This window comes from Simochromis diagramma, unplaced genomic scaffold (genome assembly GCF_900408965.1).
Source record: "Simochromis diagramma unplaced genomic scaffold, fSimDia1.1 OVJJ01000646.1, whole genome shotgun sequence".
NCBI lineage: Eukaryota > Metazoa > Chordata > Actinopteri > Cichliformes > Cichlidae > Simochromis > Simochromis diagramma.
In genome coordinates this window covers 3,327,852-3,343,912 of record NW_024387279.1, presented here as the reverse complement: position 1 = coordinate 3,343,912, position 16,061 = coordinate 3,327,852, and the positions used below count along the sequence as shown (strand labels likewise).

At 41.5% G+C, this 16,061-nt stretch overlaps 1 protein-coding gene across 2 annotated transcripts; it reads right to left on the bottom strand.

Annotated features, from left to right (window-relative positions):
* Positions 1 to 17: 17 nt before the first annotated feature.
* On the bottom strand, positions 18 to 11,195 carry txnrd3 (thioredoxin reductase 3). 2 transcript variants are annotated; one of them, XM_040003345.1, is made up of 16 exons: positions 10,767 to 11,195; positions 10,113 to 10,173; positions 9,017 to 9,126; positions 8,276 to 8,377; positions 7,767 to 7,839; positions 7,483 to 7,665; positions 7,257 to 7,399; positions 6,786 to 6,901; positions 5,699 to 5,924; positions 5,379 to 5,471; positions 4,900 to 4,976; positions 3,236 to 3,392; positions 2,788 to 2,895; positions 2,439 to 2,534; positions 2,203 to 2,337; positions 18 to 1,012 (listed from the first exon to the last, which is right to left on the bottom strand). In XM_040003345.1, exons 1-16 carry the CDS (start codon positions 10,881 to 10,883, stop codon positions 950 to 952), a joined length of 1,860 nt encoding a protein of 619 aa, XP_039859279.1. In that variant the 5' UTR covers positions 10,884 to 11,195; the 3' UTR covers positions 18 to 949. The 2 variants fall into 2 exon arrangements, with proteins under 2 accessions (XP_039859279.1, XP_039859280.1); XM_040003346.1 differs by having other exon boundaries at positions 950 to 1,012; positions 7,546 to 7,665; positions 10,767 to 10,883.
* Positions 11,196 to 16,061: the final 4,866 nt, after the last annotated feature.

Here is a 16,061-nt window from a genome sequence, read left to right as displayed (position 1 = left end):
CAAGTCAAAGACAGATGAAACCTGAAGATAGACATGCCTTTATTTAACACTGAGTAGTCTCTACAAGTTCCACACAAACAAACAAGCCATTTATACAGATGAAATGTCGTCAACAGCAACGGGAGCGCCGTCTTCCAAACGACGCACGAGACAGCACAATGCAACAAGCAGTCATTAAATTACAAACTGAGCAAAAACGCGACCAGAGCAATCCAGGTGGAAACTTGCCATTCGCTTATTTGAAACAGTCTCCAGGCTCTTGATGCATCACAGGTTTCTCTTGAAAACTGAAAACTCTGGTGCTTCCACAAAGCAAAGATAAATATTGACAAAGACATGTATATTCATATAAGTCAACTTATAAACCTGTACGAAGGATGTATGGAATGATGAAGGCATGGTGCTAACCTATGCACGCACCAGAATTGTGGATCCTTTCAAACACTGGTAATGAGCCAATTTATAATAGATGAATCTGGGGGGGGGGGGGGTTGGACGAAGGGTTCGGGCCACCACCAGGTGCTTCTACAGAGGGACATCGATCCTTGCCCACCTAATTATTTGAGGTTACGGGTAAGGACGTCAAAAACAGCCCAAACACACACTCGGGAATGGTGTGTGTTTGGGCTTCTCCGAGAGTGACACGCTGGTGGGGCCCAATAGAAACATTAGCAGAGTAACCCCGCTGTTCAGCAGGCAGCTTTCACATCAGACTCCTTCAGCCAGAGCAGAAGACACGCAGATCTTCAGCCCTGACCATCTCCATTTACCTCGTAGCTCCCAGTCACACCGAGAGTTTTACGTTCAGGTGCTCCTGAGAAATAAATGCCCTGTAAAGGGAGGGGCTAGAGGTGAGGCTGAAGTTAAAGGTTGACTGGGAGTCAAGAGGAAAAGGTTTAGTAGGGGAGTCTAACGTGAGAGCAGCCTGCTAAACATGCAGGGTTTAACCTCAGCAACCGGACTGTGTGATGTCTCCACCAGAGCTCCTGGTCACCTCCAGAGTGGTAAAGACCTAGAAGGTAAAGAGGACACAGGAACATAATTAACATCTTTAATGACACAGGCATGTTCTCAGTGGCTGAAAAGGGATTGTTCTTAGTTCTGTTTAGTCATCTACAGCCAAACATGAAACTTCACACCAGGCTGTCACATCAATGCACTGCGTTTGTTTCAGATGAACATATTTGGGCTAAACCGTCAGAAAATAGAAATACGATGTAAACCCATCAAACAAGAGGATCCTCAGCAGCCTAATGCACTGTCATTAGCACCAGCACGATTAACATAATGAATAATCATGTCCCCTAATTACACCAATTATTCCCAAGCGTGCATCACCACACACACACACACACACACACACTTTAAGATCTACCAAGTTCTACACACGATAATATCCTGTTCCAGCCCAAGATAAAAGTGTGAGACCACTAAAGACAGACAGCAAGCACTTTAAACAAGCCGTCTATGGCTGCTCTTTGGACCTGGTGTCTTATCCTGGCCGTCTGATAGGACAACTGCAGACATACACAGCTTTCTTTCTGCCTTCAGCATATTTGCTGTGCAGTTTGTGTGCTAAAGGCAGCTCCAGTGTCATTTCCTGTTCTTACTGGCTTGACGAAAGTACTATTGCAACATGCTGTGGAAATTAACAGTTATTAGCTGTCATACTGGACCTGGAGTGGTTTGACACTGAACTGTGCGTCTGCCTCAATGAAAAACTGATTCATTTTACCGTCATTAAAACTTTGCTGAAATTATAGAGAACAGAAGGAACTGAAAACACTGAAAAGTTCATGACTCAAAACCGTGGAAAATAACTAAATAAAGCAAAAAGGGGGAGAGGGCGGGAGACAGAGAGAGAGACAGGAGAAGAAAAACCACACCATTGACCTTTAGGTCAAGGTCACTGAGATTTAAACTTCTCAAGATTTTTAGTAGATATACTTGTGGTATCAATTTAAAAATCCTGTGTCGCCTTGTTCTCATATTCAGTTTTGTGTCCATGCCACCTGCCAACCCAGCAGGGTGGCGATAACTTTTACAGATGGCCCGGTTTGGACCGATTCTCGGATGCTGGCTACGTGTCTCCCCCCCCAAAAAAAACAAACCCCATTCTAAATACATAAACGCAGGATCTAAGGCAGTCCACTAATACAGGAAGATACCCAAGTAAATAAAGTGGCAGCATTGTCTTTTTACCTCAGCACAGGTTGGGTGGATGCCAATGGTGGTGTCCAACTGTTCTTTGGTGACGCCACACTTCATGGCTGCACCGAAGCCCTGCGTCACCTCTCCTGCATTCGGTCCTAGGTAGTGGAAACCTATGACTCGATCCTGCAGTGTGGCATAAAAAAAAATAAATCAGGAGCTCAGGCTGGTGGCTGCCACAGATTCAGGCACATTTGTCGGTTGCATTTTAGTTGCTCTGATCTTACGTTGTCTAGTTTGTTGCAGATGATCTTGGCGTAGCATTTGTTGTTGTCCCTGCCGGGCACGGTGAACTCCAGAGGCCAAAAGAGACTGTGATACACCTGAACATGAGACCAGAAACACATGAATGGAAAAGCTTCAAAACAAACGCCGTTCTGCGGTCCAACGTCAGCTCGCATTCACAGATGTACTGAAGAGTTTGTATGACTGGAATAAAACACTAAACGCATGCATTTGCTTGATGGCAACCTGTGACAACCAAGTAAGTTAGAGACAGTTTCATTCAATGTGAAAGCAGCGACCAGAGCGCACAGTCAACCGAGCCTCGTCTGTCATCAACAATTCAGCTGTTACCTCGAGGTTTTCCTCGCCGTAAAGCTCGATGGCTTTCTCCTCTGGCAGACCGCAGGAACCATACTCCAGCGGGGTGAAGACTGTGGTGGGAACATTGATGTAGTCACACTGCAAAAAACAGCATTTGGTTAGTGATTAACAAAATCTTGTTATGGAACACCAGATTCATCATCTGGAGCACAAAACACTCTGACCTTCTTTATGTCCTTCCCTTTCAATGGCTTACTTCACATTTTAACACTACACCTCTTTAAAATAAGATTAGTCTTAATGACACCTTAACATTCAGTTTCCATCCTACGAAACAGGTCTTTATGCACCTTAAATAGGTACTTAAGAGACCGTTCAGACACTTTATGTCTGGTAGTATTGAGTTGGTTGTAGTTTAATGGACAAATAGATTTTAGAATGACAGTCAGAAATCATGACACAGTCACGTTGTACTTACTTTGACCGTTGATCCTCCGTAGAGGCGTCGGGCCAGCAGCTTGCCAGCCTGGATGGCTACAGGTGTCAGCTCCCACTTGCCTTCCAGAATGTCGCCAATGGCATGGATGTGGGGCACGTTGGTCTGCTCTTCATCATTCACAGGAATCTTTCCATTCCTGCAGGATGGGATCATAGAGCATACATTTAAGACTTTTATCCCGTTTTGTGACTTCAAATTAAATATCCGAGTGTTGAAGTTCAAAGTTAAGTGGGTGTAACAATAATAGAAAATTACAATCATTTTAACTGTGAATAACAGATATTTTCTTTATAATAAATCTTTACAATAAGCCTGACATTGTGTAGATGACTGGGGACTGTTATAGAAAGCACCAAAAAGAGTTCTACACTCAGCAAAAAGCCTGCAGGAAACAAGGTTAGAGAGCACCACACAGATATACATTTCTGCAGTGTGTCAGTGACAAAGCAGAAATGGATAACTGGCTATGTGGTCATTCATACTTAGCAAAAAGGAGAAGCACACTTGTAGTAGTATCCAAATCACTGGCAGTACTCTGCGCTGCGCAGGAGCAGAACAGCCACAGGCCCCTGAGCACAGAAGCCCTCTGGCTAACGCTGGGCTTCAACTAAAAATTGCTATGGTCATGAGACTCAGAACACTCTTTAAAGCTGGACTCATGCAGTCTTAATCCCTACAGGCCTCACAACACAGGCTCAGCCATTCAGTTATTCACACAAGAGTGGAAAGAAAGCCTTATAGAAAACACTGCATTTCTATGCTGGTATCAACAGCATCAATAATGACCTGCAGGACGTGTCAGTCTGTAAGAATGTTTTTCCAAACCTAATTTTATACTTTTACTCTTTCAAAAACAAACAAACCAACAAGCGAACTCAGAACAGAAAGCCTTTTTTTTTTTAATATAGATACTTCCTTTGTTCTGTCACTTAATACCAATGTGATTTACAGCAGTGTTCTCATCTTACCCACAAGCCACCCCTCACCTCCCCACCAAATTCCCCCAACACTCACACCAGGCAGAGAGCCCTGAGCAGCAAGAACTGCTGAATCACTGTGACTGTACTGCGAGTATTAAAGGGACAGGGGAACACACGTACAAGCACTCCGAGAGCAAATCAAGCCAGCTCACCCTGGGCGGTGTTTACTTTTAATTGTATTTTCTGTATATTCACTGTGTTTTCTCTGGTCTTCAAGAAGTTTGCAGTGGACTAAAATATTATACTACAGTATATTTCTATCTCATTCCAAGATATAACACATTTCGGGGCCAATTGGACAGAAAGACAGATGTGAAATGTAAATGTGAAGTCAAAGGTCAAGTCTCACATGATATTTGGATGCAGACTTTAAAAATAGTTTTAAAGATGACATTTTATGAAAGTTTGATCTCATTTGACCTTGAAGGAGAGGCCAGAGGTCAAATGTGACAGGCTAATACCATATAAAGATTTTAAAATTTCCATGTGTTGGCAATACACACCAGATTGTCACAATCTTAGTTTCTCAGACCACGACCCCACTCTACATGCCTACAGAAGCCACAAAAAAGTTTGACCTATCAAGTTTAATGATGATTTAATGACACGTGCAAATACACCCGAAACATGGCCTCCTCGGCAGTAACAACATACTGAACTTACTTTGGGTTGACTTTGACTCCTGCCTTGTCCAGGCCGAGCTTGTCTGTGCATGCGTCTCGGCCCACTGCGATCAACACCTGAAGAACAAAAACCCCAGCTTGTTAGCTTTAATGCAGTGTGATATTAATCCTTTGTCACTGCCAATTGTTCCAGAGACATGGCATCTTCTCAACACTAACATGACAGCTGATGATTACATGGCAGTATCTCAACATATCACAGATTATGTAAAATCATCATATCTTTGGTTGAGTTAAACTGTAAAAATGGGGGTTTAAAAAAAAGAAATGAGAGAAAAGTACCCTAAACACTACGGAGCCTGATTAATATTAAAGTGACCACAGAATAGTGATTATTGCAATACTAAATGTAGTTTCTTTCACAGAAATAAGCTGTGAGAGAAACAGTTTACTCTTTTGGCGGAAATACATGACGACGGAGCAGAGAGAGGGGTGAAGGAAAACCGAAGCGATACATACAGTGTTGTACTCTCCCTCGATGATCTCGTCGGTTTCTGTGGACTTGGCGGTCACCTTCAGCCTGCCAGGAGTTCCTGCTTCAAGCTCCTCTATCTGACACACATAATTGAAGAGAAAAAGGCTTAAAACATCATTCATCTATATGCTGATCAGAGTCTACTGACCACCTCCTGCTTTCACTATAAATCAAAGGCTTTTAATGTTGACCTATTAAGCACATGACCTGACAACATTAAAGGTTACAGCTATTACCATTGCATGTAGGCATACTCCGAGATCAATAAGATAAATCACAAACAGCAGGTTGTGTTCACGCTCACCTTTGTGGGTACATATTTACGGAGGAACTTGACACCGTGCCCCTCCATGTGTTCACCAGCGCGGTTGGCCATGTCCTGGTCGAAGCCCCTCAGCAGGATGGACCGTACCATGACGGTGACGTCGAGCCCGAGGCCGGCCAGAAAGCCGCCACACTCCAAAGCCACATAGGACGCTCCGATCACCAGAGTTTTCCCCGGGCAGTAAGGCAATGAGAAGAGGTCATCACTGTAAAAACAAAACAAACAAACAAAAACAAGGTGAGGTTAAAGCAGGTTTTTGTGCAGCTAGTTTTGCATACAAAGAATTTAGCAGGTGTGACACTTGCTTCTGCTGATCTAGACCTTCAGGTTATTTTTTCTTTTTACCTCACAGGGTGTGGAGAGATGCTGTCTAATACTTATTTAAAGCCTTGAGCCACACTGCGGATTATTTAATAGAACAAGGTTCATGATGTTGCTCAGTGCTGCCCTGCGCTGCCCTGCACTCTGCTCCTACAAGCTGGTCACTCAAAATTTTAATTCATTTCTTTTTTTCAAAGATTTTCAAATAATTAAATATTTCATGTCACAACAAATAAATCCAACCATATCCCGTATTACTGCTTATCCTATCTGTTTTCAGGTGTGAGCTATAGGATGTGTAGCTTAATTTCAGTAGCTGACAACAAAAGTACCAAATCTGGCTGACTGTCCAACAACAGCTGTGAGATCCGAAGAGAATCCCCGAATAAACCCTACCAAGCCCAGGCTTGTTTCTTACATTGTTCAGAAAGCTCTGGTTTAAGACCTTGTGGAATAAATGAGCCTCTCTGCCAAGACAGGAGCATAATCGTCAAAGACACCTGAGGATAATCTCACGTCAGCATTCACAGAGCAGGCAGACAGACGGCTGCTCTGAGGCACAACAACCTGCTGGATCATTAAAGGGCAGGTTTGTTTTCAGAGATCACACCCTAAGGAAGTGACACTTATTTCAGCCATGAACCCATCCACTGGTCTAAAAAGGAGCTCTGGGTGGAGCTTCAGTCCCTCACACACACTATAACACAAATTGTCAGATTCTGTGTACTCTGCACGGTGCTGTCACCTGGTGATGCAATACTCCTTGTCTCCGGGAACGCCCAGGTAACGTGGCCTCTCACCCGTAGCCAAAACAAACTTGGCTCCTGTGTAGAACGTCTCCTTCCCTCGTTTGTTTGTAGCCTGTCAGGAAACACAAACAGATATTTTGACACACATGCAACATAACAGGAAGCCTTTTCAATGTAGTGGATGTTTCTGAAACATCTGCTTTTTGTGCAACTAGTGAGGTGATTGCAACGACAGCCAACAACTTCTAAACACCGATAAGTATTTTTGAAAAGCCTGTTTAGGACACACAAAAATAACAGTTAATTCAACAGGATGATTTCAAAGCTGACAGCTTATACAGATTAGTAACAGGTTGCGAGATGGTAACATGAGCAAGCAGAGAACGAAGACTTTGTTAAGTTATGAAACGACTAAGCCTCTGCATGACTTTATTGAAGATTCATTTTCATTGAAAGCAGTCTGTTACCTTGATTTTGTGTGGTTCCACAAACTCTGCATAGGCATTGACATAGTTGACATTCTTGTCCCTCAGTGATACCCTGTAGCCCCAGTTCAGGGAGCCAATGTAGTTGTTAACAGCGGTCTTCATCGTGTCCCAGTTGTGTTTCACTGAAGACAGAAAAAGACACTCATCAGTAGAAGCAGTTGAAAGACTACGGGGTGCCTCCTAAATGGGCTCGCCTCTGATTTACCACGGCAAGCTGGTGTGATGTCACCCCTGCGTGACCTCCTGGGTCGGTCCCCTGAGCCCTCACCTGTCTCATCAAACTCCCAGCCGAACTTGCGCGCGTCCTGCATGGCCGTGGACAGCAAGGCCGTCTGGTGCATCAGCTTCTTGGGAATGCAGCCTACGTTCACACACGTTCCTCCAAGACCTGATCGTCACAGCCAGAGCACAGCGAGACTGTCGTTTAGCAGCCACAACAGATCCAGACAAACCCTGCGTCAAAAGTCTTACTAAAAGGAAGTATCATACCCCAAGTGGTTCCTTTTGGTGTGGGCACAACGTAGTCCAACACCATGACCGTCTTCCCCAGTGTAGCAGCTTCCTGTTGTTAAAAGATTATATCTTACTGTGGTGTTGCAGTGTTTTATGGAGCAAACAGAAGTGGTGTAAGTGAATTACATCATCAGCAATAGTTTCACACTAGTTCTGAGAAATCACCAACCACACCACCACAGATCAAGAACCACCTTGCACTATATTTCATTATGATAACACATTTTAGCCTTTCACAGGTTTCTGTTTTCCTGTCATTTACACTAGTACTCTAGTTTCTGTCCTGTGCCCTGTTTATCATACAAGTGTGTGAAAATCTCACTAACAATCCTCCCAAAGACAAAAGCCTGCAAATGTCTGAAATTCTGCCGGTGACCAAAGTTACAGCTGCACCCCCACACAAGTACAAAAGCACGGCTGTCTGTGGGATCCCCAGTTCACACAAAGCAGTCAAATCAGAGCTAAATACTGAATTCTGACATCACCTTCGAGCAGGCCAAGCCTCCAGAGCCGCCTCCGATGACGATCAGGTCGTAGTCGTAATTATCGCCGTTAAGCAGCTGCTGCAGGCTGCCGTCTTTATGGGCCTGACACAAACAGCAACACAACGTTTGTTACTGTAGCACTTAGCAATGCTAATCATTTCAAACAAAAACAAACAAACAAAGGGTACACTGAGCTTTTTCATACTAGGTGTTGCTATTAACAGATATCCCAGTCCAAGTCAGATATTAGCACTGCCACCCATTATCTGACGTGGATTCGTATCAGCAGTGTGTTAAGCGAGAGGTAAATTTTGCCATTCAAGTCTCCGGTGGATGCTACCGGTCGGGATAACATTATTATTAACAAGTAACTAGGTCTACAAAGATTAGCTGCAGCCATTTTACTGAATGTTTCTGAATATTTTCATTAAAGATTTTAAACAGTGGTGTTTTTTTTTCTATTTCTTTTTCCTGCAGCTGTATGAAGTGTATGAGACGGCATAGCCCACCCTGTTCATGCACCCCTGATGGAATAATCACCATAAACCTTTTTCTTTTTTACATTTTCAATGAGTTTCTCACAGCTTGGCTTAGTGGCATCATACGCTGACAACCACATGGTTTGTTTTCACCTCTTTCCAGTTGTGACAAAAACAACCAACCCATTTCTGCTATGAGAAGAGGCAAGTTACAAGAAAAAACAAGTTACATCTGAGCTGCAAGACGACTTTCATTGCTTACCTGTAATGTTTTGTCACAGCCACCGATGTGCTTCTTGTTGATGAAAACGTTAGGAACCGTTTTCTGTCCGGTCATCTCAAGCAGCATCTCCTGGTAGCTTGTCCCATTATCTGAAGGGGGGGGGGGGGGGGGCAAGTTTTTCACATGCTGAAACTTAGCCATGCATTGTGCGTTTATACCATCTTTGATGTGCAAATGAAATACAAGTAACAAAAGGGAAGGGTAAACCTGGAATGTGTACTGCTGTAATAAACACTTTCCTTAGCTGATCCTGTGCTGACTTTTACTGCACATTATGACCAATTATAGCCTCTGGTAATTAAGTTTGTTAGGTTTTCCACCGATTAACGTTTAACATCCACCACGTGCAACCCACCTCTAGCATTAAACCTTGGTAATTAACTCAGCAAGACAGGAGCAGTGAGGTACGAGTGCACTGAGATAATGGCACAGGGCCATCTTCGGTGAATGACTCAGCACATTTTGTGCTTTTGCAAAGACAGCCCAGACCGTGAACCAGTATAGGACAACGTTTCCGATATGTGAACAGAAAACCGAATTAACTACTGTAAAAATGTTATATATTAAATTAGGGGCTTTGAAACTGACAGCACAAAGCAAAATGTACATTAAACAGGAAGAGGCTTTCAACAGACAAACTAGAAACACGGGCCTTAAACAAGCAGCTGGACTGTCATGAGTGAATTATTAAAAACCTACACTAAAATGTTAGCATAGCTAATAAAGCAAACAAACATGTATTGTTTTAGTTATACCAGGTCACAGACAAAGATGGTCAGTCCCCTGTTTATACCTGCCTCTTTGTAACTTATTTGCTGTAAGAAGTGAAACATTTGTTTTGCTCAAAAGAATCTGCAGTTTTAAGCCTTTAAATGGAAAACTTCATACAACACTATAGCTAACTATAAAGCACTTACTTTACAATACTCCCAGCTGTTTTTTTTATATAGTCATTCGCGATCTGAATAATACACATAAAGCTACTTATGGGCAGCCACGGAGTGTAACAGCTGCTGACAAACACATTAAATATCCCTCACAGCGGCTATCAGTTACCTCACAATGCTCGTCTTACCCATAAGATCCAGCTCCACCACATTGCACTCGACTTGCAGTTCTTTGAACAAGTCTTTCACCTGAAAACACAAATAAGGTAAAAGATTAATCCTACATCAAACGCACACAAACTTGTCCACACGTTAGAACATTTCATACTAACAACAAATATGTCATCGTGTAACTGTCAGGTAAGCCTTTGTGTCCAGGTTATGGCGGCAGAAGGCAGCATTTTAAAAATGGGAGAAAAGTATGAGTTTTAAATAAATTAGCGCAGCTTTTTAAATACAGTGCGTTCAGAATTTACAGCACATTGTAGCGAATCACTAGCAGAGTTAACTAAGAACAATACGATATGTAAAGCTGACTTTTCAAGGAGCTCGTTCAGAGGCGGCTAAAGCGTCCCAGGCTTAAATATATAACACTGGATATTTATCTTCTGCCATTGTCGACCTAACGTAAATTACATTGAAGGGTATGCTGTCCGGTTTTGTTTTTGTCATTTAGCGAGCTTATGCGTAATAGTAAAGTTCTAGCCACCAAAGTTGATGACTGTACTAACGCAGCAAGGCCAAACCAGCAATTAGACCAAGCCCGTGTACTTCGCGGGAGAAGGTGGAAGTTTCTGACCGGCGCGGAGCCTCTACCGCCTACGACAAACTAAACGCCTTACCTTTACACAAAATGGGCAGTAGCTTTTGCTGAACACAATCACTTGATTGGAGTCAATAAGCGCTTGTATCTGAGATTTGAGTTCCTTCTTCCCGCTGTCATTTTCGACGGGAGGCATTTTCGAGATATTTCCGTCTGCCTGAGCAGGGCAAGCTTAGGTAGACGGCTGGCTACGGCTGGTGGAAAAAAAACGAACAAACCGCCTCTCTCTGTACAAACTCGAGAACAGATCTAAATCTCTTGAGTCTGTTTCCCAGAGAAAGTACTTCTAAAAAAAATATACTCGAGCCGCGGGTCTATCCCCGGATCTACTCCCTTTGCTGTCAGCAGCTAGTCTACCAACCGCGCCAAACGTCTTTTACTATTTCTTGTCTCGTTACGGTGGGTGCGCTCGATCTGAGTCACCGCGCTCACCGTGAGCTCCCTTGGTAATCACTACGGGCAGGAAGAACCCCTCCCGCTCGGGAAACCTCGTGCTATAAAACGCATCTAACTATAAACGTCACAGGGTCGGCTAATTACCTGCCGTAAAGTACAAGAACTGTTATGCAATCAAAATATTCCGCTTAAAATAAAGTATTTCAGAATTAAACGCGCATCTACGTAAAAAATAAGTAGCAACTGTCAGTTAAGGGGACGCTAACACAAGTTGGGGGCCTACAGGCGTCTCCGGAAGACAGCTAATCCTAATTCAAGACAGGAGTGAATTGAAGAGGAGCTGTACAGGAATGTACTGATGTATTGTTGACGTTTGACAGCAATAGAAAGCTAAGTTGACAACCGTGTGAGCCCCTAGCCCCTGAGTATTTCAGCATTATTGTGAATATTACTTGTCTAATTGTGGGTCCTGTAACGCTTACAGGCTGGTGTCTACCGCCATCTGCTGGTAAGTGTGCCACAGGTACATTTTCGCCGTAATAATTTTCCAGGTTCTTCCTTCTTAAACGGGCTATTCCTTCCTTTTGTCACAACTTCCTATGGCAAACTCCAGATGTCCACTCTGTAGCACAATTTCTGTTAAAAGTTCAGTAACCCTAATAATAAAACGTCATGTCTTAAATACACTTTAATTTAAAATAATAAAAACTACGTAAACCAATAATAATACAAATTTTTTTTTCTCGATTTTTTTGGTTTCTGAAGAAAGAACATAGACAAGATGATAGATTGATAAAGACATGCATAAATCAATATTTCAATTTTATATTTTTCATATAGCACCAAATCATAACAACAGTCGGCTCAGGGTGTTTTATACTGTAAGGTTAAGATCCTACAATAATATAGAAGCAACATAGAAAACCTCAACAATCAAATGGCCCTCTATGAGCAAGCACTTGGTGACAGTGGGAAGGAAAAAAAATCATTTTAACAGGAAGAAACCTCAATTAGAAACAGACTCAGGGAGGGGTGGGCATCTGCTGTGATTGGTTGGGAGTGATGAGAGGAAGACAGGAAAGAAGACACACTGTGTAAGAGAACCAGAGATTGATAATAGCAGCAGACCAAGACTATTGCAGCATAACTAAGAGAGGATTCGGTGTCACCTGATCCACCCCTAACTATATGCTTTAGCAAAAAGGAAAGTGTTAAGCCTAATCTTAAAAGTAGAGAGACTATCTAACTCATAAAGGCAAAATGGGAGCCTGGAAGCTGAAGCCTCTGCCTGTGAATTCACTTTCAAATAAGCCCATTGTGTCATTTTTGTTTATCGGTCACAATAAAAGTCATAACCTGGTCAAAAATGACTTCATGTTATTTTTTATAGGGGGTGGCTGTAGCTCAGCCACTAATCAGAAGGTCAGTGGTTCGATCCCAGGCCTCCTGGCTGCAAGATACTAACCCCATGCTTGCTGGTGGTGGTGGTCAGAGGGCCTGGTGGCATCAGTGTCCTCTGTCAGTGCGCCCCAGGGCAGCTGTGGCTACAATGTAGCTTGCCATCACCTATGGGTGAATGACTGAATGTAGTGTAAAGCGCTTTGAGGTCCTTAGGGACTAAGTAAAGCGCTATACAAATGCAGGCCATTTACCATTTATAGTATAGTGTTACTGGAGGCTAAAGTAATGCCATTTAGACCAAGTATCTAGTTAGAGACCGTATTTATAAGATTTTTAGGACAGAGTACAAGGACCTCAGTTTAATCTAAATTTAGGGGCAGGAAATTAGAGGTCATCCAGGTCCTTATGTCTAACTAATTAGTGTGTGTCATTTGGCTTCATGCATAGATAAAGTCAGGTATCATTTGCATAGGAGATGCCTTGCATTGAATGAATCTTATTTTTTTTTGGTACCGGTAATGGTTTTATTTTGTTGTATTTATGTATTTATAATATTGTCGGACATAAACCAGTCTGTGGCGCAAAAAAGGTTGGAGACTGCTGGTCTAAGGCACAGATGTCAAACTCCAGTCCCCGAGGGCCGGTGTCCTGAAACTTTTCTGCGCGTCCCTGCTGCAACATACCTGAATAAAATTAGTAGGTCATTAGCAAGACTCTATAGAAAGTCAATAGCATACAATCAAGTCTATAGAGTCTTGCTAATGACCTACTAATTTTATTCAGGTGTGTTGTGGCAGGGACACACACTGGCCCTCGGGGACTGGAGTTTGACACCTGTGGTCTAAGGGAGGCATGTATTATGTAAACAGAATTGGTCCTAGCACAGGATAATTAACCTTTCTGTGTGAAGAAAACTCTTCATTTACATGAACAAATCAGAATTTTTTCGATCGATATGAGTCAAACCACTACAGTGCAGCACCTCAATAATGTGGAAAGCTGCACTGAGGTCTAAAAAGAGAAGCACATAGATGAGTCCACTGTCGGAGGCCATAAGAAGATCACTTATAACCTTCACTAATGCCGTTTCTGTGCTGTGAAAAGCTGAAACTTTTTAAATAAACCATTCATCTGCAGATGATCAGTTAGCAGTTTTATACAAATTAGGGCTACATTAAGAAAAAATATACATATTATTGATCATTTTGAGAAAAAAGTCAAAAAAGTGTGGAAGTTACAGTTGCTTCAAGCCAAAACTGTCTGCTATACAATCTACAGAATGGCTTGTGTAGATGAGTTACTGAAACAAATTGATCAGTTGTCTTGTGACACAGCATACATCCTCTTTAGTGTATGAGGGTGTAACCATCGATATCCTTGCATCTCTCCACTGTCAGACATTTCATTTTGTACAAATCAGCTCTTCCACATCTGATCCGATGCAGCTTTCTGGAGCATCTTTTCAGTCCCCATACTGATTACAACACTATGTTTATGTGCTAAAAGAGAAATCATTTCCTTGTAACTAAAACTATTCTGAAGTACAATCTTACTAATTCATCTATAGAAGGCATTTTCAGAGGGTACAGCAACCGCACCAGTTTGCTTTGAAATAAGTATAATCTCCACATTTTTCTCAAAATGATCAATAATATATTTATTTCTCTTAATTTGGCCCTAATAGTCCACAGTAGTTTTACAACTACTCTTTCAAGAATTTTTGAGATAAAAGGAAGTTTGGAGATTGGCCTATAATTAGCTAGGATAGTTGGATCAAGTGATGGATTTTTAAGAAATATTTTAAAGCTTATGGTGTTTATCTGCGAGTCACTAACCCTCCAACAGATGTTTTTGTTTCACCAGGACCTGCCAAAATGTCCCCAAAAGGCAGAAACATCCACCCTACAATAACTCTAAACAAACCTTCTGTCCACATGAAGTTAGAAGGAACTTTTAATCACTTAGCAGTGAAATAAATCACCTCCTCACTCTAATGCACACTATAGCTACTTGTCCTCATCTTAACCTAAAACTAACTTTACATGATCGATACATGTTTTTCACTGAGGTCTGTCCCAACAAAATGAATGAGTAATACAAGTACACACACACACCTATAAGTTGCTGCACTGGTATGTGGTTACGACTGTATTTCCCCAGTACGACCACACCTTTGTTAAAGCATGGCAATAAACCATTAACATGTAACATCCAGATACTGGATAGTAGGACGAATGTATAACAAGTTTCGGTGACATTTATTCATACACTATTACATTTATTTTTGTACATGTGAGATATTCATATAATATTTATTAATTAATAATTAGATATGTTAAGTTACAGCTAGATAAAGCTAAAATATTATACAAAGTAACTAAAATGAGCCTATCACCACCCCCATCAAGATAGCAAAATATGGAGCCAGTAAAACTTGATCTACTGGGTCATGTGCCCACACTTCATGTGTTCACAGAGTTTCCCAGAACTTAAGTTGTACTTTCTTCATAATCTTCATCACAAACAGAATAAGAAATAAATGAGGAGAGCAGGGTTAACAATAGTTCCCAAATAGCTTTAAAGATCCCTAAAGGTCTAATTAAACAGCCTTCCGTGAATGTTAGCTGAATTTAACAATCAGCCGTGATTGTCTGACCTTGTTCTGTTATTATGCTGTAGGATGTATCATAACATATTAGTCATAGTGTCAAGAAGGAGATGTGTCAATAGCTTCCTATCAGCAAACGTGTTAGGAAGTCAGAGCAGTTTCCAGGAATCCTTTTTTTTTAATAGGGAGAGTTGATTACCTGGAATAACTGTCCTGCAAAGTGTTTAAACAGGCATTGATGTTCTTTGCTGAAATAAAAATACATAGTACTGGATTGGGTTTATTGATTACTTATGTACTATGTTATAATGTATATATAGAGGATTTATATTTTTAAAAGGTGCAAAATAATAAGCAGTTAAATATAAATCTGACTGAGATGCTTTGCCATAAACTTAAACAGACCGTTCATGCTTCCAAAATCTCAAATGTGGCTGAAACCAGTTCTGCAAAAAAGAGCATTGTGGACAACTAATTGCCAGTTAATGCAAAAACTTGACTGGACTTCAAGACCGTCATTAGGTTTAGGAGGAATTTCTTTTTCCCATAGGATCAGGTAAGTTTGGATAACTTTTTCCCCTTAATAAATAAAATCATTTAAGAACTGTATTTTAACTTGGGTTATCTTTGTCTAATCTTAAAATGTATTTGATAATCTGGAGCATGTAAGTGTGACTAATATGCAAAAAATGAAGGAGGTGAATTTTTTTTTTACTGCATTGTATGTAAGCTAATAACAAAGAAGTTTGTGAAAACAGAACAACTTATTCGCATTTAAGTAGAAATGTGAAAACACCAGCTGGATGAAACATGTAATTATGGAAAATATTCAAAGTATTGTCATTTTAAAAAGATTTAAAGTTACAATGTCTAAAATATCACCACTAGATGTCAGAAGATTGCAGCTGA